The sequence below is a fragment of the Drosophila navojoa genome, chromosome 4 (assembly GCF_054131105.1).
Source record: "Drosophila navojoa isolate 15081-1374.11 chromosome 4, UAZ_NAV_1.0, whole genome shotgun sequence".
NCBI classification, from domain to species: Eukaryota; Metazoa; Arthropoda; class Insecta; order Diptera; family Drosophilidae; genus Drosophila; species Drosophila navojoa.
The window spans coordinates 1,305,027-1,331,206 of record NC_142892.1 but is presented as its reverse complement, the minus strand read 5'-3'; the positions used below and the strand labels follow the sequence as shown (position 1 = coordinate 1,331,206).

General features: G+C 42.6%; 2 protein-coding genes across 5 annotated transcripts in view; both read right to left on the bottom strand.

Annotated features, from left to right (window-relative positions):
* Positions 1-26,180, bottom strand: part of unc-13-4A (BAI1 associated protein 3) — a 75,090-nt gene that overhangs the window by 13,804 nt on the left and 35,106 nt on the right. For all 4 annotated transcript variants that reach the window (XM_089260379.1, XM_089260380.1, XM_089260378.1 and 1 more), the window contains exons 4-9: positions 16,479-17,261; positions 11,897-12,143; positions 8,560-8,800; positions 5,335-5,503; positions 2,279-2,579; positions 19-531 (exon numbers count right to left, since the gene is read on the bottom strand). In XM_089260379.1, the coding sequence (XP_089116505.1) occupies positions 19-531; positions 2,279-2,579; positions 5,335-5,503; positions 8,560-8,800; positions 11,897-12,143; positions 16,479-16,935 (1,928 nt within the window). In that variant the 5' untranslated portion in view covers positions 16,936-17,261. The remainder of the gene's footprint in view (positions 1-18; positions 532-2,278; positions 2,580-5,334; positions 5,504-8,559; positions 8,801-11,896; positions 12,144-16,478; positions 17,262-26,180) is intronic.
* Positions 1-26,180, bottom strand: part of drpr (multiple EGF like domains draper) — a 100,492-nt gene that overhangs the window by 48,772 nt on the left and 25,540 nt on the right. The gene's annotated exons all lie outside the window — the stretch shown is intronic.

Sequence of the window (26,180 nt, the reverse complement as noted above, 5' to 3'; positions counted from 1 at the left end):
CTCGGTCGGGCCACTCACCTGGCCATGGCGCACTGCAGGTCCGTTAGCTCCGACTGCACCGCCATCTGATGGAGTATGGTCAGCGCTGGCCCGGGCAGGTCGCCGCTCCAGGTCCAGCTGGGCTCGTGCGTGGTCACCTCGTGCTGCATGAAGACCAGCTGCAGCTGCTCGAGCTTGTGCAGCTGCTGCTCGTTGCTCTCGTCGGCCGCATGGCCCCGATCCTCGCGCGTCGACAGCCACAGCTTGAGCCGAATGCGGCCCTGCACCGTGCTGCGATGACTGCGCGCCTCCAGCTTGAACCAGGCGTCCAGCCCGGTCGAGGGTATCTCGGCTATGGGTATATTCACGGAGCCGAGGAAGTCGTCCTGGGAGCCCTGCCGCGCCGACTGGCAGACCTGCTTGAAGAAGCGCCCCAGGCCGCGCACGCCGCGCACCTCGTTCAGCCGCGACACGGCGTCCATGACGCAGCTCTCGTCGTCGTGGTCCCAAATGTCCAAGTGGAAGGTGTCCGTGTTGATGTCATCGATGTCGCTGCGCAACGAAAATTTATTTGCCTTCAGTATTTATTTGATTTATGCGCCTGTGGGCGACCCACTAATGCGGCCGCCATTAATTTGTCTAATTAGCAGCAGCGCCGATAAGTAGGCAACACTCTTTGAATGCCGCCCCAAGAGCTCCGCTAGGTAAAAATAGAAAGAAACCCCCCTAAAGCATGTCCCTAATAGCAGCTGCTCTGATGAGGAAACTTTTCTATATACCCTCAGCTCATTGGAAATGGGAATTTAGGTTGAAGATCTCTCCTTGCATTAGCATTTACCTGCTGTCTATCCAAAAGACTCTGCTTTGGCCCGAGTCCAAGGTATGTCAGTCAGTTACTCTCGTCTTTTATTTGTTTCGGTTTTTTTTATAGGAAATACTCAAATTTCATATTTACGACACGTATTATCCACACATATGAAACAAAAGAACTCATTTGACGCTTTACGAGCAGATTTGAGGATATGGGAACACGTTTTTAATAGGCTTTACGCTTTTAAGCCTTTACGGCTACATTTCGTATGCATAAATGTTTGATGATTCTATAGAAGGAGCAGGCATAATTAACCACAGCTGGCAGCTCAGCTCTAACTCTCTCATGGCTCGGTCAAAGGTCACACACAGTCTGTCAAAGTCAGCTTTACCTAAGTATTTCCACTGTCAAATTCTGTTCTGATTAACTACTAGTTAAGTATAAGTATAAATATAGGAGTGCTATAAATACTTTATGTATGTTTAATGAGTTTTCCTAAGTAATGTCTATCCTCACTTTAATATTTCAAATTATGCTACACTGATTATAGGAGTGTAATACATATTGAGTCTTCCATACTTTATGCATTTCTAATGAGTATACGAAGTAATGTCTAGCTCTATCTAATTCTAAAGTGATTGCTCAAAGTCTATCCTCACTTTAATATTTCTACTGTCAATTTATGCGCCACTGCTTAACTACAAGTTAAATATTTACTCAGCAGGAGTGTACTAAATATAAAGTCTTTCATACTCTCTGTATGCTGCATGATTATATGAAGTAATATGAAACTCTCTCGCTCCACTGTCCGCCTTCACTTTAATATTTCTACTGTCTAGCTTAACTACCAGTCAAGTATTTCATATGCTTGGCAACTCCTTGTCAACTTAGTGCTAGCTCAACTTTCAGTAAACGTTAGACAAACCCACAGCTTGTCAACTTGCATAAATTTCCATGTTCTATTGGCATTTTAAAGCACGGAATTGCTCCTTGAGGACAGCTGTGCTGCAGCTTATATTGATTGCGATTGCAACATAAATTTGATGGCGATTGCAATTGCTATTGTTAAATGTATTGTCGATTTTATGGCCGCAATTAAATTTTGTTTTTTTTTTGCCTGTCCCTTGCCTCGTAAATTACGGCCCACAATGGAAAGTTGTTTTGCTCCATTGTTTGTCAGAGATCGCAGCTGAGCGATAAATGGGGGAATGGGGGCAATGCGGCGTATGCGCAACATTTGTCATGCGGCGAGCCGTAAATGAACTGAAATGAACTGTCTCCAGGCACCTACAAATCGAAATTCCAAAGTATTCCCGATATATTCCAAACTAAATTGAGCGAACGCATCGAGCCGTAATTGAATAATTTTTTCGAGCGACGCAATAATGGAAACGTGATGGTATTTAAATGTGTCTATATAGATAAGATTGATACGATAGGGGACGGGTAGGGGAGGAGGGACAGGACAATCATTAAATGCACACTTACAATTTGAATTTCTCATTCCATTTGGGGCTGAGCGTGTGGGGCTTGATGCTGGTCGCCTTGATGAGCTTGGCAGGAACCGGGCCGCCCAGCGAGTCGCGCTGCTCCCGTCGACCGGCCTCGCGCCGCTTGAAGCTCAAGCGGAAGCTGTGCTTGCGATGCGGCGGAGAGTCCGCGGCACTGTTATCGAAGCCACCGCTCATGTCCGCCGAGAGGGCGCGCGGCGTCGGCGGCAGCGGCAGCGGCGACACGGGCGGACCGCCGTCCGGCTGTATGCCCAGCATGCAATACGGATCCGAGAAGCCTGCGCACAGAGAGAATGAGAGAGAGAGAGAGAAAGTGTTATAACATTAATGAAAAGCGTGCGACATTAAATGGCAATTAATGATAGTCAGTCGCCTGCAGGCAGGAGCAGCAGCAGCAGGAGCAGGAGCAGGAGCAGCAGCTAGCTGGTTGTCAGCTGGCAGCAGACACTGCTGGTCACACAGGGCGTATGATTAACATTTCATTTGCATAAAGTGCCGCTCAATTATTAAGTGCCACTGATTTACACACACACACTCACACACACAGACACGCACACAGTGAAAGTAACAAAGGGAGCAGAGAAAGGCAGTACAAGAGAGAGGGAGGTGGAGAGGGAGGGGATGTGTGGCAACCTTTGCGGCAGCTGAGCTAGCGAGCAACTCAGCTGGGAGATAATAATCGATTAAATGTCTTCAATGGGCTATACGAATTTAATTCGAGCTCTGTGAGCGCAGATTGCTTTAGCACGGCATAGAGATGGGTGAGTGACACGAGACACGGCACGACAAAGCAAAAGAGAACAAGACGCAAGAATGTATAAATAGGCAGCCTAAATGCAGACTCAGTTAATATAATAAATATAATAAAAATATTTGTAAACAGAGAATAAGAATTTTATAGACAAAAATAAAAATAGAAAAATATTTTCTTACTTCATATATAAAGTTTACAACTATTTGTGAATTAAGAAAATATTTCTCGACGTAAGGCGCGAACCATAATATTGTCTAAAAATCATACCATTCAATCGAAAAAAAAAATAAATAAATAAATAAAAAAAAAAATAATAAATTATTAAAAATATTTGTAAACAGAGAATAAGAATTTTACAGGCGAAAATAAAAATAAAAATATATTCTCTTACTTCATATATAAATCTTACAACTATTTGTAAATAAAGAAAATATTTCTCGACGTAAGGCACGACCTAAAATATTATTTAAAAATCATACCATTCAATCGAAAAAAAAAAAAATAAATAAATAAATAAAAAAAAATCAAAAACAAATCAAATTAAATCAATGAAGATAAACAAATTTAATTGTAAGAAAATTAAGAGATTATAAAATAATTTTCATATTCAACTTTAACTCTATCCAACTTCAATATATGAAGAGAGCGATATATATATTTGCAGTCTGTCTGACTGAGCACGCTGCCATCTCTAGCTGGGCTTATTAGAAAAACTAGTCAGCTGCGAGTTGGTGTATTTTTCGTAACGCTTGAGCTGGAATAGTAGCGATTGCTGCTAATGAAAACAGAGCCCGATGCCAGCCATCGGATCTGGCAATGGCAACGACTACGGCCAATTGCGGAGGGCCAAACAAAAGGGCGAGGCACTCATCAGCCACGTTTCATTGGCAACGTGGTAGTAGTAGTAGTAGTAGCAGTTGTGGTTGTTGTTGTTGTTGTTGTTGTTGTTGTTGTTGTTGTTGTTGTTGCTATTGGCAGCCAGGCAGGCAGACGTTAGCCATCAGCAGTACATTTAGCAGATGGCAGATGGAGAAAGTGAGAGGGAGAGAGAGAGAGAGAGAGAGAGAGGGGGGGAGGGGGGACAAGGCAGAGCACAGCAGAAGTTGAGTCTGGCAACAGGAGCGAACACTCAACGTATTCCTTACACATCCTTGAGCACATTAAAATGCGAAATTGCGTTGCCTTCGATGAAGGCGGCAGCAACAGCAGCAGCAGCGGCAGAGGCAGCAGCAGCAACAGGAGCAGCAGCAGCAGCAGCGGCAGCGGCAGAGGCTGCTCTTCTGCGAGCATAATGAACAAAATGGGAAGCATTAAATTGCAAATTTATTGAACGAGCTGCGGAACAGAGTCGATGACTTGACTTTGGCCCTGCGTCTCTGCGGCGGTTCGCTGAGTGAGGATGGATTCTGGCCATAACTGTGACATGGCCGAAACAGGCAAATAAGTGCTCGAGTTTATAGTGGCTATATTTTAGAGAATGCAATCAAAACTATCACTAGATTTTATTTTATGATTACTATTTAATTATTATAATATAAAATATTAAAAAAAAAAAATATAATAATTTTTATTTTCTCAATAGAAGACAGAGAATATTAAATTCGATATACATCGTTATGTCTGATCATAAAATATTTTATGAAAACTTTCTCAGCATATTTGTGGAAAAAATCTCGAATATATGTAAGCTATGTTATGTTATATACATATATAAAAGTACTACCTAATGATTTTATTTTTATTATTATATAAATATTATTATTTTATTTTTATTATTTAATCAACAGATTTGTGATTATTTTCGATTTATTATTATTACTTATAAACTGTATTCACTAATAGGCGTATAGGCGAATTTAAATAGATTTTTAGGTAAAGTACCACACCACTCGCATACCCAATTGTTTGCACTTTACAGGGTATTATTAACATGTGACAAAAATTTTAAATATATGAGCTTGGCGCATATTGTGAGCAGTTTATTGGGGACTCGTTTGGCTTTTTGATGCGCCCAATCAGGCACACACACGCACACAGGCACGCAACGCACCCACACAGAGAGGAAATTCATAATGCAATTATTAAGGCAGCCGCAAATCAATTTGCAAACTAAAAATATTTGCACAACACACGCACACACACACGCACACACACACACGCACACAGAGCACTTGACAGCTTGATACACAGAGAGCAAAGGGAGACAGAAATAGATGGCGAGTGAGTGAGTGAGTGAGTGAGTGAGTGAGGTATATGTAGAGTGCTGTAGCTCTGCTTACCATTCGCATCCTTCGCCTCGAGACCGTCAGCCTCAATGACGACCACAGAGAGGACGATTATCTTCGGTTTATCCTCGGCGGAGGCGTGCAGCAGTCGATAATGACGATCCGGATTGACACCAAAGGCGCGCTGTGCATGCAGATACATTTCATCCTTGTAGTGCGCAAACTGTAAACAGAGAAGGGCAAGGAAGAGAGAGAGAGAGAGAGAGAGAGAGAGGGAGTGAGCGAGAGAGAGAGAGAGAGAGAGTGAGCGAGAGAGATTAAGAACGTGTTAAATATTACGTGTACGCAGCGTGCTTCGATAAACATTTATTTTAATTACATTCAATTTAATTAGCTTGTCACTTTATTTTTATTTTTTTTTACAAATTGTTTAAATATATTTTCAGTCACGGAGAAAAAACAAACACTAAGTGAGTGAATTGACATTTTTTTCGCTGAATAACGCAGCGCGTTTTTATAATCAATCAAAAAAAGGACGCGACATCCTCTCGTGCGGCAACGACTGCATGATACTCGCTCAGTAGCTAGATAGAGTCCATATAGCTTTACCTGATCTGCCTTGTCTACAATCAGATTGGGCTATCTTCACAAGTCTAAATTCTATTTGTCTAATCTCTAGCATTGCTGAGATACCCGATATAGTATTTACCAGGGCATACTATATTCCCCGTGCATATCTTATATCAAATATCTATACTCCCCAACATCAACAGAGCTGTCTCAACAGCCAAGGAATACTCTCTTCACATCGTAAACGGGCATAAAAAGGGGTATCATGAGCTTGTCAAAATTTACGTAAGCAGCAGCAGGTGCCGTGCGCGGAAAAATGCTGAAATAATAAAGCTACCTGAGCATTCACAGTTGAGCAGCTGCAGCCAGGTGTGCTCAGTTCCTCAGCTCCTCAGTTCCTCAGTTGCAACTGGAACTAAAATGTGGCATATGAGTTTTCCAGCTGGTGTATTTCTCACTCGCTTCTCTCACTGAATTTTCCTCTAAAGAATTCAAGCAACATTTTCATCTTTTTCATTTTGTCTGCCCGCTTTAACAGGGTATTTTTCCATTCAAATAACTCTTAGCTATTCGTTTTTATTGACTACAAATTTTTTTTTTCACTGGTCTTTTTTCTGTTTGTTTGCTTTGCTCGCGACCCTATATCAATTTTGTTGTTGTCTCTTTTTTCCTGGCTCTGGCATATATTTTCCTTTTTATATTTTCTCACATTTTTGCATATTGATTTATCTTGTCGAATTTATTAGCCGCTTCAGTCTGACTTGCCGATTTGCACACGCTTCAAGAGGCGCTTTCATCACCTCTCCCACTCTGACTACCACTCAACTCTGCCCCGGCCCCGCCCCGTCCTGTGCCGCCCCGCCCATTGTCGCTTTGGCATTCTTTTAATTTGATTGCTTTGACTGCAGTCGCCTAGGCAGCAGCGCGTCCAGCGCAGTTATTAAGTATCGAACCTCACTCGAAAGCTGAGCTAGTCTCGGCTGCCACGCCCACGCCCACGCCCACGTTCAGGCACAGCTCGAATCATTTGTTGACTAGGCAAAATCTAAGCCTCATTTGTACGTCTTTTCTGCGCTCATCTCTATAAATATTAAGAGCTGCGCCGGTTTGTGCGAGTCAGTTCGACTGGATGATGCCCTGTAGTTTGAGTTTGAGCAAGTTGATTTATTTCGGATCTAGAAAAAATTCTAGCTAGAGTTGCGATCGAATATTGGTTAGTTATATATAGAGCAGCTGCTAGTCGAATACTTTTGAGGTCTTCTCTAGTATTTAAAAGCATTTAGGTCATGCATATAATATAAATTTGCTGCTTATGCAAATGGCTGCTCACAGAGCATCGTTTAGTCGGGCACTTCCGACTGCTCTTCTCTTACTTCTCCTATTCGAGTACTTTCTGGCATTTTGGAGCATTATGAATAAAAGATACTTTTGCTGCTAGTGCCAATGGCTGATTATAAATATTACAAGGCGTGCAGCAAAAACTTGTCACAGATAAATCCCGCTAAGTTGAGTTCCTAAAAATCATCAGGCAGGTACTAATTGTAGTTTTCTCTTCCCTATGGCAAGGCAAACTCGCAAAGGGAAGTTTTTCTCCATTGACGAAGCAAAGATCAAGAAACTTTGCCAACTATTTTTTACAGCAAAAAAAAAACGTAAAGCAGAAACTTTAAGAGAGCAAAAAGTTTTATTTGACTGCCAGACTCGCTGGTGTTTAGAAGAGCTCGATTCTCGGAAGAGTTGCAGTGCTAGGGACTTCAATCAAAGCCGCGCTGGGCGAATTGGGACTCGGGTTATCAGGGAGCTGCGCGTCGTCGAGGCATTAATGCAGCGCACATTTATTCGATCATTAGTTGGCATTAAGAGCATTAGCCCACTTGCAGCTGCTGCGATTTGTAATTATTTTCCATTATGTGCAGGAGCAGGAGCGTGGCAGGAAACGCCGCCCGTTGAGCTCTGTTGCGGCATAAATAAGTTTAGTGACTCGACTCGGGGCTTGAGGCCCAGAGAGAATTGACCCCGACTTCAATCTGAATCACAGCAGGACTAACGTCGTTAGCCCGGCCACGGCTGAAAGTTTTATTGTGCTGCCATAACCCAAAGCACCCCACTGAATGAACCAACTTATCCACGCCACTCCCCTTTCCCTTGCCCTTCCCCGCCTTCTTTTCTAGCTGCACTCAACTAAAGTTTCATTAGTTGTGCAATTTTCTCACTGTTGAATTAAAAACGATAATTGAAAAATGTTGCTAAGGCCACAGCCGGCGTTCGGCCCCTGTGAAAATATTGGAAAATTACCGAGAAAACGGAAAATCGAAATGAAAATCCAGTCAAACTTTTACTTATTCTCTGCTCTTCTACTCTCTCATATCGACAGAGAAAAAAACACTTTTATAATTGAATTTTATTGCCACATGCCCAAACGTGTCTTGGCCCAAACACTTTGGCCTCGAGGACCTGAAACCCTTAAGCGGTATTAATCATCATTTAAATTGCACAACATTTTAGCCGTGGACGGAACTCGACTTTAAGTCATCATTTATCATCCATCTAGCTAACCGCTCGTTAATTTCCAACGGTAATTTGCATAAGTTTCAAGCTTAATCAAAAATTCATAGATAGTGTTTGAACCTTTTGCCGTATATTTGATTTATATACAAATACATATAGATATATGTATGTATGTGTGTGTGTGTGTGTGTGTTGACTCACCTGCCCGCCGGGCGCAGGTGCGCCCACTGTATTGGCTATGGTGTGCAGGACCTCCACATAGAGCTTCTCTTTATCATCGTGCCGCTCGATGGACTCCTCGGGCACTGGCGGATCACGTTCATTTTCTGGATTAGCCTCGGCACGTGATTCGGCCGCACGCGTCGCCGACATGCGACGATTTTCACGTTTCCAGCCGAGCGATGTAAAGTTCTCGAAATACGACCCATCCGTTTCCTGTACGCTGTAAGAGAGAGAGTGGGCGAGAGTGTGTGTTAGAGTGAGAAAGAGAGAGAGAGTTAGGATATCAAAGTTTAGTTTACATGCGAGTGCACTTGATGCTATCAAACAATTTTCAGCATCGCCCCGTGCTGCTCGTGTCAGCCAGCTCTCTCTAATTGGCACTGTCAATATGCTCGACATAAGTATTAAGTATTCCATTTGCATAGCGCCGCATTCATGTCAGACCTATTTCAAACATTGATAAGGGTCGACTCTGTTCGGCCCACACGCTTGTTGCTTCTCCTGCTGCTCGCTAATTGTATACAAATATATATATGTATGCACGCACACACACACACACATTCGCATATTTATATGAATATATTAAAATACATACGCATATACATATATATATTTATGTAAAATTGACAGCTTGTTTTCTTATTAATCATACGCCCAGTGCGCCAGTTAACAGATTTTTAACTCAGTCAAGGGTTGCGCACGATAATGATGACGATATTGCTGATAATGATGATGATGTGCCTAATCACATACACACACACACACATTGATATATACTCAGCAGCTGTGTGTCTTTAAATTGAGCTACAAAACTTTTCACACTCAGCACAAAATGGGCAGCGGCTAAGCGTCTAAGCGGCTTAACTTTGTTGCCAGCGTTTTCAGATTTTTTACGTTTATGATGCGAGGAAAACATGCGCTAGCACCCGACTAACAGATACCCTGTATATTGCATATAGATAAGAGAGCAAACAGAGAATATGCAACGCAGGCAATGATGAACTTCTCATACAATTAAACAATATTGATATAATATCATTTATCGATAACATATATAAACTATCGATATACTAACAAGTCGCTGTCGCACCTCATTGTTATCTATTTCTCTCTTATAATCCTCATAAGTCTTTCATATTTGTTTAGCTCCTCTAACACATCTACCCCATCGATTGCTATTACAGGGTATTCCATAAAAATTATAAGCCCTGCTGTGCCAGAAATATCATTTTGCCAACACTTTTTGTTGACGTTTTTTTCATTTCAGTTTCGAGCGCCTCCCAATTGTCAAGTTGGCAAGGGGCGTGGCTCTGGCTTACAAAGTGCAATGCTCGCAAGTTTTATATATTGTTTTCATTCTTGATATTTCTCTTCTTCTTTTTTTTGCGCTAAAAAATTTAATTTTCAAACTTTTTGGCGCAAGTTTTGCTGTTGTTTGCCTTGCGATTTTTTTTTTCTTTTCTTTTTTTTTTGTCAACGAGCTCTCAATTTCAGTTTAAAGTTCTTGGCATCTCTTTTGCGCCTTGGCCTGGCCTGGTTGTTCCTGGCTCTTGAGGCACTTTCAGCTGCCGTTTTCCTTTATTTTCTTATTTTCTGTTGCGCCTGTTATTATTTATTATTTATTGCGCATTTATATTGTCGCAAATATTTTCGTGCAGTGTTGGTAAACACTTTGTTAAACTTTTCTTTAGCTTTGCGTAAAATGGTTTTGCGAAAGTAAATGTTACAGGCAGAGGAAGTCTTGACAGACCCCATGAAGTCTTGTCCGTTTGGCTTTCAATTCTAAATATATATTCCAGTTATCATGTTGCTTCCATATTATCGATAATAATCGATTAATTCTGGTTAGTTCTATGACACTTGATAGATATAATGATATATTCAGATAGAATTATTCTGCATATTATTTTGCATAAATTGGTAATAATTCACTCACTAATACTCTAAATAGCTTACAAATATTATGCATTTTAGTGAGAATATTTCTAGAGCTTTCATAATTTCTTTTGATATTTACCAACTGTGGCATAAATATTTGCTTTTATACATTATTTCTACAATATAAGTAGGTGCTGGCCTGCTAGCATCTTAGTTAGGGCTTTTAATTACATTCATTGCGCGCGCCTCTCTCGGCGCTTCTCATGGAGTGCAACTAACTTGGTGTTTCTTAAAGCAACACCTAGCGAAATCTCATTTCATGCTTAATTAAATGTTACCTCAAGACCACAGTCTCATTATGCGCACGTTTCCAGGTTAAGTTGAAGCCGCATTATGCAAAGCAGACGTCGGGGCAGAGGCAGAGGCAGAGGCAGTGGCAGAGGCAGCGACAGTCGTTGTGGCTGCAGCATGTTGCAACCTTGCTGCCAGCAAGCCTTCCACTGTCCCAACTCAGGCACTCAATGCTAAGATATGGCCTTATCTGTGTGCGTGTGCGTGTGTGTGTGAGTGCTTGTGCTTAACTTGGCCAAAAAGTTTGAGCTGCTCAAAAGGTTGGGCCCGCATTCGAAACTGCCAATGTTGCATAGACTTAGGCGAGGCGCTGCGCGACGCTGAGGGGCGTGACCTAAAGTTTCTTTTGGGAATTACAACGTCGAGCGGGCTAAAAATAAAATACTAAACAACAAAAAAAACGAAAGGCAAACTTTTGTAATTACATAATTATGAAGGTCGCACTTGAAACTTGAATAGAGAGCACTGAAGACAAATGCAAGACGTTACTACGTAAGGCGTACTACGTACTACGTAATACGTAAAGTAATAGCAACTTGAATAGATTCATTAATTGGTAAATAATTCATTTCCTTTCGCTCCGAGAAGCCTTTCAGGTCCTTAAATATATAATTTACGGGCAGCGACTCGAAGTGAGGTGCCCGTTAGGCGCAGACCTTGTATAATTTATGCATTGCTCTTTCAAATGCACACACAAATACACATAATATGTGTGCACACATATTTATACAAGTAAATAGCTATTTGCGGCGCCCCGTAGCTAATTATAATAAGCAATTGTACTGCGGGAGGCCACACGGAAATAAAAACAAACACCGGCTGGTAGTGCTCGACTAGGAAATACCCAAACTACAGCAATATTAAAGCAATATCAAATTCCAGATCTTTAATATTCGTTTCCCTCTCCTCTTCAAGAATCTACCTTACTCTACTCTACTTCATTTTAATTTCCGTCTCTTTCCATACAGAAATCATTAAACCCGCGAATTTTCATTTTCAATTGGGCTCAGGGTATAAAATAGGGGAAAATATTCCATTTACGACTTTCTCGCACATCATCAACTATGCATTAGGGCCTCACACTTACCCAGAATTGGAGCGCGGATCGACCTCCGGCCAGCTGAGCCGTCGCTTGCAGAAGGCCAACGGAGGCCGCGGCGGCGGATCCGGCTGATGCAGCGGCGAGTTCCGGCTGCGAAACGAGCCCGTGCGGGGCGGCACCAAACACTCCAGGGCGCGCGATTGGCGACGCGAATTGATGGGCGTATTCCCAGCGGATGAGCAATTGCCAGCAGCTGCACCTGCTGCACTACCGGGCAGTGGCTTGGGGTACCCTGTGGAGAGAAGTACATATGGCGAATTGAGTTGATGGGTAGCGGAAGAGTGGCAAAGTGGGAGCAGGAAACGAGCTCGGCATGCCGAACCACTAAATATCCTATGACTTAGTAGTAGAACTGTGATTTGATTCTACTCTCAGTTTGTATTAAAAGTAATACTCCTCCCCCCAACAACATCATCAAGCACAGGGTGTCTCTGGGGAACTGTGTATTAAATTGCATTTGACCTTGAGTCTTAAGCGTCGCTTTGAGCTGTGAACCTAAGAGAAATAAAACTAAAAGACAAATTACGTTTTCATGTTGTTTTCCGTATTATTCGCCGTATTATTCTCAGCTGTTCGCCTCAATTTTTTGTATTTCAATGCCCAGAGCTTAAGGAGAGAGAAGTCATGCAATTGCTAGAGAGAAGCAAACGCTCGTAACTTCTAATACAATGGGGAGTACTTAGCCATGAAGCGCATGTTAATGGATTAGGGGAGGTCGGGAGGCAGTGGTAGCCCGGGGTGTTTACAGTTTAGAGCAGGAAGGAAACATGGAAGGAAACAAGGCTGTCGGTCAGTCAGTCAGGCCGCCAGCTAAGCTCCAGTCAAGTCAATGCGTTGCGGTCAATGTGGCATGAGGCAGAAGGGGAAGGGGACGGGGGCCGGCGGACGGTGGGCTGCGGGCGGCGGGCGGGGCTGGAAAGCATGGATGGAGGCCATGGTGTAGGTGTTTTGGGGCAGGATGTGGACAAGCATTGCTCAGAGCAACACAACCGCAACCTTGACATGCATCTGTGTGGCTGCTCCTGCTGCTCCTGCTCCTGCTGCTGCTCCTGCTGCTGTTGCTGCTGCTGGTATTGCTGTTGCTGCTGCTCTTGCTGCTCCTGCTCCTGCTGCTGCTGCTATCACTGCTACTGCTGCTGCTGCTGCTGCTGCTGCTGCTGGTATTGCTGTTGCTGCTGCTGCCAGCGACAAGGACAATGGTGCTAGCATTGCAGTTCCTATGTGAATGCCAGTGCCACTCCATTTGTCTAACCATTGCTGCGGCTTCGTCATGAAAGCTTTTTGGGCTTCAGCCGCTCTGACTAGCTGATAGCCTGCCTGCCTGCTCCTGCTTATGCAAAAGCACCCAAAAGAGAATACATATATTGTGTATGCATACATACATATGTACACAGAGAGATTCGAGCATAAAGTCAAAGTTAGCCCAAAACACAGCCGCACAGCCAAGTGGATGGGGAAATAGAAAAGCACACAAAGATACACACACAGATACACACTGATACACACACACACACACATGGACACATTGGGAAATGCGCTTACACGTTGGCGGTTTTATAGCAGCCACGCCTTGTAGTGCTGTTTATCTGTTCAGTGCTGGCCATTTGACTAGTTTCAGGCCAGATTTAGCTGTTTATTTGAAGAGTCTTTTAAATGAGTTTCTCATGGACAAGTTTGATTGTTTCATGTTATAGATGGACACAGACTATACCTAACTCATTCATCTGCCTAAACACAGCTTAGCTATATTATTGTATAGGTATTAGTTTAGTTTTAGTTTAGTTTACTAACCACATCTAGCAGAGTAACTGCTTGACTTCTTCGGCTTTCTTCTCTAACTTCTCTAAGCACTCTAGCACTTTTTAGCCGTTTTTCAAAGCCACTGCTATAGCTAAAACTTCTCTAAGCACTCTAACACTTTTTAGCCGTTTTTCTAAGCCACTGTTATAGCTAAAACTTGTGTAGTTTCACTTCAGCATTGATGGCATCGACGCGCCGTTCTCGTTGTCGTTGTCATGTGGCCAGAAACTGCTCGTTGGTGGCGCGTGCAGCAAGATAAGCCAATTTCAATTTGATTCAAATGCTGTAGACGTTTGTAAATCAAATGCTAAGCAAATGCCGAGCCACGATGAGACACGCAGGACACACAGGACAACGAATCAGCTGAACAGCGGTTTCTGCGGCTTGCTGCGTCTGTGTCTTGACTTTCAAATGTGTTTGCGATTGCCAACAGCAACAGCAACAACAACAACAACAGCAACAACTACTACCAAAGTCCCGCATTGGCTTTGCCGGCAGGCAAAACGAATTTTCGTTGCCAAAAGGAGCAACAACGCTCAGCAGGACCTCATATGCATGTTGATTGCCCCAACCAGTGGCGCTGCACAGTTTTTGCTCTCTGTTGCAGTTTGTTCTTATTTATTTTGCTTTTTGCTCATTTTCTTTTTTTTTTTTTTTTTGGTTGTGGATTTGTTTGCTTATCTCGTCGACTTTCAAACCATTTGCACCACAAACACACACACACACACACATCCAAAAAAGCGCAGCAAAACTATCCACAAAACTTTTGCTGTTCGAACTCGAAATGTTCTTGTTACTTTCGGTTTCTGCATTTGGAAAACATGACGCCTGGCAAATTCGATATGAGCTTGGCTCCCATCGGCTGTTGGCATCTTTGCGGCGAGCCCGGAAATAAAAACTATCGATTACGCATTGATTCTTGTTTCGCTCAGCTCGTTCTGTGGATGCTGTTATGGATTTGGCGTTGCTTGGAGCAGCTGCATTTGCCAATGGGCACCACAGGGCGTATGTGCAATGCCCAAATCGAGTAAATGTTCTTGAGCAAATTTGCCGAGTAGCCAAATATTTGGCTTGGCTGAATATTCAATGGGCATATATGAATTGCAGAGAAGCTCAAATGAAACAGCAGCAGCAGCAACAGCAGCTGCACTACGTGGCGTATGAGTAATATGAGTAGCAATGTAATATTTGCATTTAGCCATAATCGAATCTCGGTTAGCTGAAGCACATGGCGTATGCGTAATGCGAAATTGAAGTTAACTCATCTGAGAGATGCAACCGAAAAGCTATACGAATATGAATACTAATTGAGTATATTCACAATGCTAGTTGCATTCCCTTCGGCTTATTCAGGCACAAATAGTACGTAAGATTAGAGTAAGATTAGAGTAGCCTAACATATAAATGCCATCCCTGAGACGGAGCGAAGCCATCCTCAGGGGTCAATCAGAATGTAAAATGAGCTTAAAATGTGAAACGGCTACAGAATTGCGAACAGTTCTGCATATGCATGACGAATAGGACCCTTCCAATGAGGGAAAGTAAATTTGGGACTCTCATGCGCTTTGAGTAAAATGTAAAGCAATTTAACTCACTCTCTCTCTCTGCCTCTCTCTCTCTAACTTTCTCTGTACCTTTCTCTTTAAAACAAGCATGATGAATAAATAATTTAGCTTAAGTTCAACAGATGCGCGAATTTACTCTCAATCTCTCTCTTGCTCTCACTTCTCTCTCTCTCTATTACGCTTGAGTGAATAAATAATTTAGCTGTAATTCAACAGATGAGAAACGATTTGACTCTCACTCCCTCCGTCCTCTCTCTCCTCTTCCTCTCCTTCCTATCTCTCTCCCCCTCCTTCCTCTCTCCTCTCCCTCTCCTTCCTCTCCTTCTCCCTCTCCTTCCTCTCTCTCTTTCTTCCCTCTCTGACTCGCTCTTACTTCCACTTCTCTATCTCTCTCTATCTCTCTATCTCTCTCTCTCTCTCTCTCTCTCTCTCTCTGTCTCTCTACCTATCTCTTTCTCTCTCTTATGTCGTGCGATAGGCCCAAGCCATAGACTTATCAATTAAGTGGAAATAATGTGCATAAGATAAATGTATACATATATATAGATATATTTTTGTATACATACATACATATATCTTTATATAATATACCCCAAAAAAAATACAAACAAACAAACAAACCGTCATTAATTACAGTATTTTTTGCTTTTCATAAAAATTAATTACTTTTTTTCCATTTGCCAACGCATTCGTAACATTATTATTTTGCTCAAGCATACATCAAACCAATAAGAATGTGCCACTGGGGCGTAACTGACTCTCTAATGCTCGCTCGTAATCTAAAGGCAGCTCGAACTATTCCTAGTATATGAAGAGCAAGTCAAGTGTAGCCAACTAACCGAAAATTTGAATAGGAATATATATATATGAATAATGAATAATGAATAATATATATAAATATATACATATAAGAATATATAGAATACAAATAATATAAGAGACATAAAATCAGATTTTCTTAATTATCTTCGGACAGTAGGCTCAACCAATATACACCTTCTCAGCTCATGAAGAGGTATCAAAAGTAATACGTATCTTTAGTTTGTCATGGATTTTCATTAATCTTGCCACACTTTGGCACACACACACACACACACCAATACACATACACAGACAGACAGTGTGTAGTTGCCTTTTGGGGGGTAAATCCCATTTATCACACTAATGCACTGAATTTGTTTGCTGCGTCGTGGGCGACTCACCTAGTAATGGATTAGTGGCATTCGGATTGCCAATGACGACGCCGCCGGCTGGATAATTGCCGCCGCCGGCACCGGCCCCAGCCACGCCCGCGTTGGGCGCTGTGGGCGCACCGTAGACGCCGACGCCGCCCAGGCCGCTGCCAATGCTCGCCTGCTGCTGTAGTGGTGCGTGTGCGTGTTGCTGCTGTTGCAGCAACTGTTGCTGTTGCAGCTGCTGTTGCTGCTGCTGCTGCTGCTGCTGGTGTGGCTGTTGCTGCAGCAGCTGCTGCTGCTGCTGTTGCTGCTGTGCCAGCAACTGTTGCTGTGCGCCAAGCGCTGCTGACCCGCCAGCCACGCCTCCTGCGCCCGCCTGCTGCTCCGCGGACTCCTGGCGCGACAGCGAGAAGCGCCGATTGCCGAGGCCCAAGCTGGATATGCCACTTGTTACATATTGTTGCATGGAGCTGAGGAAACTCATGGCGGCATTTGTTGTTGTTGCTGTCGCTTAATTGGCTTAAATGGCTGTCGTTGTTGTTGCTGCTGTTGGCCCCAGTTCTGCTGTTGTTGTTGCTGCTGTTGTTGGCCCCAGTTCGGCTGTCGTTGCCGTCGTTGTGATTGTGAAATTAATCACTTGGAAACTTTTAGGCGAATGCAAAGCTCAGGATTTTGCTTACAAATTCGTTATGTTTTCTAATTATAAAATGTGCTCCAGCTCCAACTCCTGCTCCAGCTCCGGCTCCAGCTCTGCTGCTCCTTTGGCGCCGTTTGCTCCTTTAAATGCCAGACCAGACCACACCGTAAACTCTGCAAGTAGAGGAAAGCCTTTATTCTCTGCTTTTTAATTGAAATTTTTGCCCCAGCTTAAATCGATGCCAAGGCAAGCCAAATACATAAATATAGGTCTACACATACATATATATGTATGTATATATCTGTGTATATTAATATACAAAGAGGGTTTGTGCTTGTAGAATATCTCTAAATATGCTTTACCTCAGCTCAAGATTACAAGCAATTAGCTAGCTGAGCTCCTCTGCCCCGCCCCCTGTCTCTGAGCCTTTTCAATTTATTTCACAAATCTTGAGGACTGCTTGGCCTCTTGGCCATTTGGCCAGCTTACTTAGGCCATATTGTTATTTGGCCAAGATTTCCATTGCAAATATGCTGCAGCTGAGCTAATCTGCAGCCCGCAAACAATTTGCCAAGTGTCGCTGCAGGAGAAGCTAACAAAAATATTTCTGTTTTAATATAAAAGTCAACCTTTGAGGGCAATTGGATATGCGAGTTTGCAAAATAAATAAAGAAGATGACAATTAAAATGTATATTGACTTGCTGCATCATGTTATAATAATGTAATATATCGGCATATAAGTAGCTTGAGCCAGAGAATTGAAATGGAAATTGGATTGCAATTGAATTGAATATCAATTCAATATCAATATCAATATCAATATATGGCTTTCTGTTAGCTCAGATAACATTCCATGGAAAGTTTTTATAGCTCTATAGATACTTCTATCTCTATTATAAGATCTGTATAGCTGTACTAAAGATAGAGCTGAAGAATACAGCTAGCTGAAGCATCGGGCCTTGCCTAGTTGAGCACTACCAACTCTACCTTGTAGGTAGTCTACTAGTATACAGTGCTACCATTACCTACTTCAAGACTCCAATTACGGTAATCTTACACTACTTTCGTCTCACAATTCTAGCTTCCGTTTAATTAAAATTTTCAACTTTAAAGCACTGTGAGTTCTGCCCTCGCATTTCCATTTGATTGTTATCTGTCACTGTGGGAAATTGCTTAAAGCGTAAACAGTTACTCAGCCATTCGGCTATTCGGCTATTCAGCGAGTCAGTTAGTCTGCTGGCAGCTCGCTCCAGAGTCAGCTCAAGCTGACGCATTTCATTTTGTAAATATTTTGTAGCATACCTTTCAGCGCGCAGCTAAATTAATTTGTTAAATTTTTGACGCTTTCGTTTCCCGCGCCCTCGCCCTCTGCCCGCCACTCCCTCCGCCCTCTGCCCTCTGCGCTTTGGTTTTGATTGAGTTGTTGCTCCCGCTATTTGTGTTGACTCATTGCCAGCTGTTTGTGCAAGCAATTTGCGCAAACAGCAAATAGCAACAGCAAAAAAAAAATAAAATAAAATTAATCTAGAGTGCAATTCAAAGTTGATTTCATATATCGATTTGTTGTTGTTGTTGTTGTTGCTGCTGTTTCTCTGTTAATTAATTTTACTTTGATTGACAAGCGAAGAAGTAAAGTGAAGTGAAGTGAAGTGGAAAACGATAGTTGAGCAGCCAAGCAATTACCGCTATCTAACTAACTAACTAACGGGGCCATAACTGATCAGCCTGGACGAAGCTGAGGCGAGGGCCAATCGACCCGCTTGGATTTGCGGCCATTTTTGCCGCCATTAGCCACAAAACATGTGCATAAATTATGTCCAGCTGCTGCGACACTGGCATAATAAATGCAACGCCCGACGCTAATTAGTTAATTAATTGTCCCCAAGCCGCACAGCGCGCGCGCCAATTTATAATGCCCCAAAAAACGTGACGGGATTTGCCTTTGTGTTTTTATAATAATAATACTATATACACCATTAACAGTCTATAATTAAAGCTATGTGGCTCTAAGCAGGATAAGCCTTTAAAAGCCAGAAAGCCTCTAAATCATATACATATATAATCAGATATATGTATGTAAATAATAGCAGATGTTACCATATAAAATTGTACAAAAAATATATCGGAATTTGAGGAACGGGCTTGATATATTCCTTTATATATAGAAACAAATTGTAAGAGCTTAAACAAAAATTGCATGAATTAAAAATAAATTATTTAAATTGAATCTCATTATATAAAATTTAAATCTAATTTAAATTAAATCTCATATTTTTTTTTTTCAGCTAAATTTATGATCCAACTAAAATAAGCTCTGCATAGGAGAGTTTATTGTGAAATATATTACAAAAGTTGTATCATATGAATAGCAAAATTTTCTAATTAAAATGAGCATGCTGTAGCCGAGCATATTTGGAAGCCCAATATTCGCTCACAGCTCTTCAAACTCAACAAGAATTCATTGTCGAAATACTTTACTTGATTACGAGTCTCTCAAGTCCAACTGACGAGCATATGCAGATGTTGTATGGAAAACTTTCATATGTATAGAAAACTAATCCAGCCATTTACAGCTCTTGAGCGAGCGTAAAAATAGTAAGCAGGCGCTTTCAGCGCATTCATGAAATCATTCACAATTTGTTCGCATGACAAACAATAACGGGAAACTGAATGAAAGTTGATTATGATTTAAAGTGCTTTTTAGCTGGCATTAATAAAGCGTCGATAGGAGTGAGGCTGCTGCTGCTGCTGCTGCTGCCACAGCAACTGTTGCAACAACAGCAGCAAAACAATCGAGCGACAAAATTAACAATGGCTAACAATTTGTGTGATTGTGTGCGTGAGTGTGCGTGAGTGAGTGTGTATTCAGCGTATTTTATATTCATGTCTGGTCAGCAAAGGCAGCAAATTATTGCTGCTGGTGCTCCTGCTGCTCCTGCTGCTCCTGCTCCTGCTGCTGCTGCCGCCACTTAGTGCTGCCCTTGCAACCGATTGCTGCATAATTAGCAGCGTTTCGGCCGAGCTAAATATAAAACCATTTGTAACGCACTTTTTCGGTTTGTTATCAATGCGTGTGAGCTGCTGTGGGGGCGCCGAGGGGGGCGTGACTAGCGGCTTCTGCTTCGTAAATGCTAAAAATAAATCGTTGAGCGCAAAAGTTGATTTATACGACGCACGTAAATTCGCCATTAAGCAGCAGACAAATGTATTACAATTAAATGAAATGGAAGCGAATGGGGGCAGCAACAACAACAACATCAACAGCAGCAGCAACAGCAACAGCTGCTTACGCCCGCGGACACGCCTACACATATGCGAGAGTTGAGCCAAGCGGCGTGCACAGGACTTTAATTAAGATTAATTGAGCGCTGGCCAAGCCCCGTTATAAGGCATAGAAGGCAAATTGATTGACTAGCAGATACCCTGTAAATGTAGCGTGGGATTTTTCAGCTAAATTTCAGTTCTCTCACTCTTTCTCTCACTCTCTTTTTCTCTCACTCTCTCTCTCTACTCAATCATCCATCTATTCATATTATGCTTGAGTATAGCCAATCGAAATTATTATAGAAGTCAAGAAGATAATCAAGACTACTCACACATACATATGCAATCATAGCTGACCTACCCTCTATTCAGCATGTGCTATAAGTACAGGGCATAACAAGCTAATACATATAGCAGAAGGGCCAGACAGAAACTTTAAGAAACTTGCCTGCAACTATTATAAGGGGTGTGCGTGTGTGTGCGTGTGTGTGTGTGTGTGTGCGTGTCGGACTGCGTGCGTGTATATTAGAGGGTAGCGGGTGCTAATGAATGCCATTAGCCAGCAACAGCTAGACAAGACACACCAGCTTCAATCTATTTAGTTTTTATTAATGATTATGCATGCGACATGTGGCAGCAACTCCTCAGCAGGAGCAGGAGCAGGTAGCAGCAGGAGCAGCAGTAGCAGCAGCAGCAGCAGTAGCAGCAGCAGCAGGAGCAGCAGCAGCAGCAGCAGCAGCAGTAGCAGCAGGAGCAGCAGCAACAGCAGCAGCAGCACCAGCAGCAGCAGCACCAGCAGCACCAGCAGCAGCAGCAGCAGGAGCAGCAGCAGCAAGAGCAGCAGCAGTAGCAGGAGCAGCAGCAGCAGCAACAGGAGCAGCAGGAGCAGCAGCAGCAGCAACAGGAGCAGCAGCAGGCGTAGCAGCAGCAGCAGGACCAGCAGTAGCAGGAGCAGCAGGAGTGGCTGAAACTTTCCACAAACTACATAAAATGCGCATCTCGCATTTCTATTCCGTCCTCTGGCAATTCGACAGTAGCTTTTATATTAAGTAAATGTAATTTACTTTTCGTGTTGCGGCCACTAAATGATATCGGCTGACAGCAGCAGGAGCAGCAGGAGTCGTTGGCTAGCTGAGCTGGAGAGGGCCATTTGTGTTTCTGTTGTTTCTTATTTATTTTTATTTTCAGGCCTGTCGTTGTTAAGTCAATTTTCATTTTCACACATTTTCCGGTTTAGCTCTTCTGCTTTCTTTTCTTTTTTCATTTTTTTTTTCTCTGCATGCATATCTGGGCAAACAAACATGTGAGGTGTTCAGGAAGAGGAAGAGGGGAGCAAATGCCTGTTGATAAAACTGAGTGGCAATCATAAATGGCAAGCAAAGTGGGTCAAGCCGAACCAGGGATGCACTCATCCCTGAAGCAAGATGAAGGACTTGTAGTATCTGAGGCTACACTACACCTGTTATGCCGAGGTAGCACTTGGAGCAGGAGCTGTGGGGAGTGGATAATCGAGGCCAACTGTTCGCCATAGCCAAATCACTCTCTTTATAGGGCATATAACAAAGCCGTAGCGCATAAAAAAGAAATGTTTTTCCATGTGGCAGAGCTAAAAATAAGCGCGTCCTGCTGGCAGCAGGGGTGGCAGGGGGAGCACGCGAATGCTGCGATGGCTGCAAGCTGCCTGCGGGTGAGGGGGAAGCAAATCCCAGTGTGCCACCAAAAAAAAAAAAAGGCAATTGTAAGGCAATTTCAAAGGCGAAATTATTATGTCGCTTTATGTCAATTTTTTGTTCCGTTTGTTGTGCGTGTGTGTGATGTATGTGTGTGTGTGTGTGTGTGGGTGCCAGGCTTTGCTTCCTCTTTGCTTTCCTTTGTCACACATCCAGCATCTGTGCGTGTATGCAGATAGAGGCGTGGCACGTTTATATTTCGTGGGTGTTTGGGTTTTTTTCTTCTTTTCTTTTTGAGGGGAGGTGGTGTGGGGGCAATGGGCGTGTACGTGAAAATGATAAAGCAGCTGCGTCAAGGACAACGCACGCTGTGCGCCATCGAATTTATTTTCCCTGCTGGCCCAGACTTGATATGTGGCTTTAAACTGAGCGACGACCAAATTTGTGACAGAACATTTCGACTTCGACAACTCACAAAAAAAAAAACACACACAAATGACAAAAACAAGAAAAAATCCAGCAGAAAAAAGAAAAGAAAATCAAATAAAATAAGCAAAAAGCAAATAAACAAAACATTCCAAGAGAACAAAAACGCGAGTTAAACAAATGTGCGGATCTCAAATGTCTTATTTAGCTGCCGTGTGCCACGAGCCATGTGGGTCTGAGTCTGTCTCTGTCTGTGTGTGTGTGTGTATGTGGGCGTGGCAATATATAAATTACTTTACGCACGAACTGTCTGATGGCGGGTGAAAAAGAAAAAGCGTCTCGTGATAACAGTCGGCAATTGCGGTTAATATGATTAAGTTAAGGCGACAGCAATGAAAATTGCAGTAAAACTTTAGCAGGAGCAGCAGCTGTGGCAGGAGCAGCAGCTGGAGCGCGGTGGCTGAAGTGCGAGCAGGAGACGGAGCAGCAGCTGTAGTTTTAATTGGAGTAAGAACTGAAAAACTGAAAAACCATGACTGTGACAGTTCTCTGAGCGCTGACTGTGGGATGTGCCTGAAGCAGAAGCAGTGGAAGAAAGAGAAGAAGCTGCTTGCATAGCGGGGCAGAGGATGTGAGGCAATAGCTGCGACAGTTGTATAAATACTAGCTTGAGCTGTGCGTGAAGTATGAACTAGAGTAAAGGCAATATCTGGAGGCATAGTTGAAGCTACAGTTAGACACACAGCTGGAGCTGAACACAGTAAAAGAAAACACTAACTGACAACTGTGACTGAGAGAAGTAACTGAGAACAGTAATTGAGAATAAAAACTGAGAACAGTAAGTGAGAACAGAAACTGGGAACAGTATTTGAGAACAGGAACTGAGAACAGTAGTTCAGGACAGTTGCTGAGAACAGTAACTGAGAACAGCAATTGAGAACAGCAACTGAGAACAGTAATTGAGAACAGCAACTGAGAACAGTATTTGAGAACAGTAACTCAGAACAGTAACTGGGAGCAGTAAGGGAGAACAGTATCTAGGAACAGTCAAGGAGAACAGTAACTGAGAGCAGTCATTGAAAGCAGCAACTGAGAACAGTAAAGGAGAACAGTAAAGGAGAACAGTAACTGGGAACAGTAAAGGAGAACAGTAACTGGGAACTCACTGAAGCAACAGCTGTCACATATTTCGTATCAGTAATATCAATCAAATGCTACGGAAGTGGCAGTAACAGAGACTTTATGAAGCTGTAGCTTCCGTAAGTCTCTCATGGAACCAAATGCAACTGTAGCCATAACTTCAAGTGGAGGAGCTGGAAAGGGCAGCCGTAAAAAAGCATATACGATAGCAATTGTAGCTGATGCTAAAAGAGCAGCAAAGTCAATTGTAGGACTTGTTGCAGCTGCAGCAGCAGTGGACACAGACTGAACAAATGGCAGCCGTAAAGCTCTTACTGAGATAGAACAGATCGCATGTGATAATAACTGTTAATGTTGTCGTTGAAACTGCAGAGATAAGAACTGTATATATCTCAGTAGATTTACAGCAACAGTTGCAATGGAATCAGGATATTTGCAGACTCTTGCAGCAGTATTTACGACTCTAGTTAAAAGTTGAATAGCAGTAAAAGCAATTAGTAAAGTAAGTGCAACTAGCATCAAAGTTAAGCTTGAGCCAACAGCAAGTGCAGCACTTAAGTAAATATTGTGAAAATAGCAACTGTAGTCAAAGTTTTTGCAAACCAGCAGCAGAAGATATAAATGCAATCATTAACATTTGATTAACATTAGCTGTAGATAGTGTGGCTGTAACAGCAAATATGGCAAATGCAGCAGCTGGAGTGCTCGTTATGGGTACAGCAACTGCAGCAGTTAGACCAAGTGGAATAGTTGAAGCAACAATAGAGCTAAGCGAACAATAGAAGCTATAGATTGGAGTATTAGCAGAAGAGTCTATAGCAATAACAGGGAGTATTAGCAGAAGAGTCTATAGCAAGTGAGAGAAGTCTAGGCGGGAGTGCACGACTAATACAGTTGGCTGGAATCATCAATACTATATGTGTATATACTTGACACAGCTGCTTCACAGTCCCACTCGATATTAGCACTCGGTGTAAACTGCCATTTATATTTAGTGACAGCATGTTAACCGTCTGGCTTAACAGTAATGGGAAACAAGCGAGCAGGGAACTTCCTAGCTAATAGTTGGACTAACAAAGGCTGTCGCCTCGGCCTCGAGCAGCAGCAATATTCTGTCCCTATCATCATCATCATAAATCACCGAGTGCTGCACATGCATCACTTTCCGCACACTTTTCATGCAGCTGCTTCTGCTTTTGTTTGGCAAAAGGAGTTGTGGAGAGAGAGAGAGAGGGAGGAGGGTAGACGGTGTTCCACTTGGCTACTGTCAAATGCAATAAAACTTAGCCACAAGCAGATTCTTTTGTGTGGCGCTAGACCAGATGACACAGCAACAACAACAGGCTGAGAGTGTGTGGAGGACTCGTAGATACCCTGTAAAAGTGCTGGCGGTAGAAGCAGAGCGAGCAGAGCATAGATTGTGTGACATTCTAACCTCGAGTTGATAGATTGATAGAAAAGCTGAATGCACACGCTGCTTTATCCGCCTTCAATGCGACAAGCAGTCGTGCAGTCAAGGATCTGTGAGTAATGTCGCTTGGCCATGCAAAGTGCCGAACCAAAGTCCTCTTTGATTAATGCGCTCAAGAGTCACCTGGCTGCAGCAGCAGGAGTAGCAGAAGTAGCAGGAGTAGCAGCAGCAGCAGCTGTGCAGTAAATTGCTTAATTTGTTAAGGCTACACACACACACAGGTGCACACAGTCACACCACACACTCGCAGCATACATGGCGCATGTGGAATTTGTGCAAATGCGACACAAATTCAATTAACTTGGCTGGGGAGCTAACTCAACTGCAGCTGCTGCTATTAATTACAAAAGAAAATGTCAAAAGCTATACTTCATCCACTTCACACAGTGAGAGTGTGTGCGTGTGCGTGTGTGTGTGTGTTGTTTGTATGCTTGGAGAAACATCTCACAGTCAGCAAAGGCTAAGCTCAAGTAAAAAATAAGAAGCAAAAACTTGGCTGAGCAAGGAAAAACGTTTCTAATTATACGTGGGCAAAGCAAAAACCAAATATGAGGAAAACTCGAAGAAAAGCCCGTAGGAAAAGTGCAGAAAACTCGGCGTGCATTCAAATTTGCGGATCAAACAAAAAGTTTGCCTTGAGTGCGCAGTACTTATGGCAAATAGAGAAAGGATTCTCTTGAAAATCTGGCTTATGTGAATAGCCATGGAGCAAACATAAAACTAGGTGGAAGATGTTTAAAATAAATATTAATATTAATTTAATATATGTAGGGCATTAGAGTAAACGATTATAGCATATAAGAAATTTGGTATTTTATGTAAGAAAAATCTGAGGGCAATGGAGAGTAAAGAATATAAGCAGATTGTAGATCTGAGAGCAATAGAGAGTAAAGAATATAAGCAGATTGTAGATAACCCTTACAATATATGACATTATACTATCTAATAACTGATTTAGTAATACCTGAATCCGAAAGAGCTGGCAAAATCATGGAATATAGATTAGGGAAGCCTATGCCTCATATACATGTATCTTCATCTCACTCTCTCTACCTCTCTCACTCTCTCTCTCTCTCTCCCTCTCCCTCTCTCTCTCTCTCCGTTCTGTAAACTGATATAT